This window comes from Pediculus humanus, genomic scaffold (assembly GCF_000006295.1).
Source record: "Pediculus humanus corporis 1103172107613 genomic scaffold, whole genome shotgun sequence".
In the NCBI taxonomy this organism is placed as follows: Eukaryota; Metazoa; Arthropoda; class Insecta; order Psocodea; family Pediculidae; genus Pediculus; species Pediculus humanus.
The window spans coordinates 237,594-242,799 of record NW_002987227.1 but is presented as its reverse complement, the minus strand read 5'-3'; the positions used below and the strand labels follow the sequence as shown (position 1 = coordinate 242,799).

The 5,206-nt window shown below is 22.1% G+C and overlaps 1 protein-coding gene across 1 annotated transcript in view; it reads left to right on the top strand.

Annotated features, from left to right (window-relative positions):
• Nucleotides 1-4,310: 4,310 nt before the first annotated feature.
• Phum_PHUM243910 (uncharacterized protein) overlaps nucleotides 4,311-5,206 on the top strand; it is a gene marked incomplete at both ends in the record, with an annotated part of 4,576 nt that continues 3,680 nt past the window's right edge. Inside the window, 3 exons of the mRNA XM_002426189.1 lie at nucleotides 4,311-4,552; nucleotides 4,628-4,912; nucleotides 4,987-5,175. Coding sequence (XP_002426234.1) covers nucleotides 4,311-4,552; nucleotides 4,628-4,912; nucleotides 4,987-5,175 — 716 coding nt within the window. The remainder of the gene's footprint in view (nucleotides 4,553-4,627; nucleotides 4,913-4,986; nucleotides 5,176-5,206) is intronic.

The window sequence follows — 5,206 nt, the reverse complement described above, 5'->3', positions numbered from 1 at the left end:
TGAAAAGCATTCAATACTTAGAATGAATTAAATGGCTAATGTGTCTCTGGAAAACTGTTATTTTTAAAAATATTGTCAAATTTTTAACTTTTCGGATTTAAATTCATGGAGGATATGATAAGTCACCACAGTTGAAAAATTAAAATTTTTTTCCTTGTATTTTAAATAATTTTTTGAAATTTTTAACGGCCCACAAAAAAATTTAGCAACACCGGACGTAATTGACAAATGAACTCTATGATGCTTTGTTGCCAATTTTTTTATAATTTACATTTCACTTTTTCGTAAAGTAAATTTCAGTTAAATTTTTTGCATTATTTCGCATAAATTTTATAATATTTTTCAAATTTTTAAAATTTATTAAAAATTTTATTTAGAAAATAATTTTTGTGAGTATTGTTTTATGTCCTAATCAATTTGTGTTACTTTATTTCCTTTTATTAAAATGTTTTGATTTTATTTCATTTAAAATGTGTTTAATATGTTGCTTTATTTCAATTCTAAATATTGTTTTTTTTTTCTTTTTTTTTTTAGTTACGGAAATTAAATTTAATATAGTTCATTTACACTTTATTAATTGCGATTCTCAATGACAGTATGATAGCTCCTTTGGTATCTGATTAGAAAATAAAAAAGGAAAAATTAACATTGCTGCACTTGGAGGTATTATTATTATTTGAATTGTTTTCAATTTACATATATAATTGTATATATATCTTATCATGGTCTGATTAAAAATGAAAAATACATTGTTTTATTTAATTTATTAAAATAAATAGTTGTTCATAAGAGGTTTTGACTTAATTTAATACTTAATAATAAACTGGTTGAAATTAAAGGAACTCTTTTGGGGTTGCAATGGATGAAGAGAGCAGCTGCGAATCTGATTTAACTGAAAGTTGGTCTGTAATTGATATTAATGTTAACAAGGAATCCATATTTTTGAAATCTGAAAGTTTAGAAGATTGCTCTTTTGTACAAAATTTAAATCAAAAATCATATGATCTATTAAAAAAAAATTTTGGCAAAGATTCAGAACATCTTGCTACTACTATTTGTAATGACATTAAAATTTCACCTTTAAATGATGGCAATCGCTCTGTTAGTGAGGATTCTTTTGATGATGACTCAATTGAAGTAATAAGTGATAATGATAGTGATAATGGTATGTACCATCAAAATTCAGTAAAAAAAAAAAAAAAAAAACACTAAAAAAATTATAAACAAAACTAATTTTTACTTTCGTATACATTTTTTTTCTCCGATAAGTTTTCAATAATTTATTAACAAAATTTTTTATAGATATTGAAAATTGTATTTTATTGTTTGCATATGAGGTTGATTTTGATGGTCTTACTTATTTATCTGATGAAAAATTAATGTTAACAGGTTCTATAAAAGACATTTCAAATTCTCTCACCATACCACAAATAGAAGGTTATAAGAATTTTTCAAATAGGTAAAATTTATTTAATAAATTACACTTATTAGTTCAAAAAATAATTTTATAGTATTATTTAATAATTTTTTTTTAACTAACCATCTTATTGAAAGATAAATTTTCTGTTTAGTGATCTACCATTTTCAAGTAATGACACTTCTCAGAAATGTTCTCTCAACGAATTCATTTATGAAAATAATTTAGAATTGGAGGTTTATGGAAGAAGTTATAGTAGGTCATCTACATGGCATCAAATAAATCGTTTTTTATACAGAACGCTCAATTTATCAGTAAATGTTTGTTATGCAGCAGTAATTTGCTTTTTTCTTGCTTATTTTTTGAGTAAGTTTCATTGTTAACTTTTTCAAAAACTTATTTAAAATAGCAATTAAAGCCTGAGGATTTAATTTAAAAAAAAAAAAAAAAACCAACACTTTATTTCTTTTGTCTTAGGTTATAACTACAATGAAAAATCTACAGATAGTTTAATTGAAACTGTTAAAAGGTTAAAATTGGAAAATCTTCAACTTAAACATTGTTTATTGGACGTTAAAAAAGGTAAACTTAAATAAATTATAAATAAAAATCTCTTATAAACTTAATATTTTTTATTGAGCAACTTGTTTAAGAGTTTCAATGGATTAAATTGATAAAAATTTTATTTAAATCCATATTTTATTCATTCTATTCAGGATTAATAACGCAGAAATTAAATTTTGATTATTTTCCAATGGCAAACAATTATAAAAATAATTTTTGCGTTGAAAATTTCAAATTTGACGGTTTTTATAAAAAAGATTTTGATTTTTACGAAACGAATTCGCGAGGGCTAATCAAAAGTCTTTTAATTAAATCAAAATTCAATTTGTCATTTGATAATTTGACAAATTATGATTACAAAATGGTTCAGAAAAATTTTTTAAATGAAAAAATTCACAATTTTATTTATAATCAATTGAAAGAGAAAACGAAATTTTGGCGAAATGATTTTTTTATAAAACCGCAATCATTTTCTCAACATCGCATGGATGCTTTATTTAAAAAATTTAAAGATTTTAAAAATCAACTGAAAAAAAAATTAGAAAAAATTATTTTCGAAAATTTTATTTCTTTCAAGAAGGCGAACAGTAAAACGGATAAATATAAAATTGTTGTTAAACCAAATTTTCAATTTGATTGTAAATTAACACCGAAAAAAGTTAAAAATTCAAAAATAAAAGAATCAGTTTTGATGTATAAATATCCCCAGCCGAAAGAATATTACATGAATGAAAATAAAACCGCGTATAAAGATTTATTATATAACGAAATATTTATTGGTAAATTTGAGAAAATGGATAATAAAAAAACAAATATCGATAATAATTTATTTCTCGTTGTAGGCACAAATAAATTAGGACCCTTTTTTCAAGGGCTCAAAGGAGGAAAAGAAAATAATAATAATAATACGAAACGTAAAGTGAGTGTTAAAAAAAAAAAAATTAAATCGAAAGATGTTAAAGAAAATATAAAAAGTTTAGAAACGATCAATAAAAATGAAACTATTTTCAATTGGAAAAAACGTAAAGGATTTAAATATAATCAATGTTCTGTTGAAAATTGGGTATTTAAAAGAGCACACGGACGAAAACTTTCTAGAAGGTATCAAGGAGTTAGTGATTGGTTATTTAATAGAGCAAATGGACGAAAACTTTCTAGAAGGGATCAAGGAGTTAGTGATTGGTTATTTAATAGAGCAAAAGCAAGAAACACTCTACGGAAAAACGATAAAGAAAATGAGAAAATTTTGAGAAATAATCAAAATTCATTTAAAAAAAAAAAAATAAAATCAAATTAGATATTATATATATAACAAATATTAAAACCAATTTTTAAGAGATTAATTACACAAATATGTTAAAAAAAAAAAACCAAGTCAAATTTTATATATTTTATTATAATTAAATTTATTTTACATTGAAAAAATAAAAACAAAAATATTTTTGTAAATATATATAAATATTTTATGCATTAAAAAAAAAAAAATTTTATGTTGTTATTGTTTTATTATTTTATTTTTAAGAAAATCAATGGAAAATTCCAGGTTTGATAAAACATAATTTATGTCAACATAAAATAAATTTAATTAAATTAATTATGATATTCTAATTATGATAATGCAATACGTATTTGATTTGTTGTTTTTAAAGAATTGTAATTTTACGATTATCATAGATGATATGATGTCATAGAGTAAGAAAACAAAAGTAGGTCAAATCGTGTTTGGAAGACATATACTGTGGATTTACTACAAAATAAAATTATAAAAATGGTTTATAATTATTTGTAAAGGAGGTGCCTTAAATCAACAAATAATCAGTTGGAAAAAGTAAATTAAAATTCTCGGAAAAATTACGTCGTAGATATTTATTACAGTTGGAATTATTATTATTATTAAAAATTAGTCATTTGTTGACTTAACGCGTCAATTTAGCGGTAAAAATAAAATTTTTATTTTTATAATAAAAAAAAAAAAATAGATAACAATAAAATTCAAATAAAAGTAAGTCAAGAGTGATGTCATAGATAAAAAAAACATTCGATAAGGTGTATTTAACATATTTTAATAAATTTAATTCGACCCCTTATCTGTCATTTTTGCTTGTACAAAAAAAAAAAAAAATTTGTTTATTTATTGCTAAAAGTTGCGCAATAAGAAAAGAATATTTTAATATTTTTTTTGGGAGGGAAAAAAAAAAAAAAAAATGGATTTCACTGAAAGGTAAATTTTTATTACTATTTATATATATTCTTTCAATTTTTTGTAATTTTGTACTAAATTAATATTTATTTTCATTGATTAATTTATTTGATTAGATCGCCAAATTTAATGGATTTTAAAACAGACACTATTGGAAAATCTTATTGTAAATTAAACAAGTTTCTAATTGGAAAATCAGTTTCTGATTTTTACAATGCTGAAGAATTTATTTCTTCATTTAATGAATCGTCAAAATTTGAAAATAGTTTACAGTCGATTATAATTAATTCACTTCACTTAACAAGTAAAGTTGAGGAAATACTTTTGAGTCAAAATAATGATAATATTAAGCAAGTTTTCAAATGTGATTGGTGAGTATTAATGTAAAGAATAATATATTTAATAATTTAAAAACAAATTTTAAAATAATTTTTTCCCACCTATAGGTTTTTTAAAGAGTCTTTAAAACCAGATGAATTTTGTACAAAAATTTTTCCTAATGTTTCTGCAAGTTTAAGATGTAAATTATTTACAAAATTGTCCAAAGTCATCGCCAATGGTAAAGATGCCGAAGTATTAATGCAGTTCATTCAAAAAAATTATTCAAAAAGTTCTGGAGAAATATTTTTACCTAAATGTGATGTCAATTTTATCAAAAATTACTTTTCGAATGAAAAACCTTTTTTACAACATGTTAAAGCTGATAAAATTTGGTTGAATATTAGCAGAAGGTACATTATTATATTTTTTTTTTGGGGTTAAAGATAAGTATTATTTTGTATTTAACCTTTTTATTTTCTTATAGGCATCCATCACTTTTCTTAGAAATTTTATCAAATTATTTCGATTCATCAAATCCGGAATATAAAAATTATTTTCAACACAACAAAGCTTTATTATTTCTGGCTGCAAATCATTCAGATTTGTTTATACCATTTTATATTAAATATTATTCAAAACTTCTGTACCTTAATTTTGGTATTAAATTAACTCGGTAAGTGTTTATCTTTTTGTAAAATAAAAAA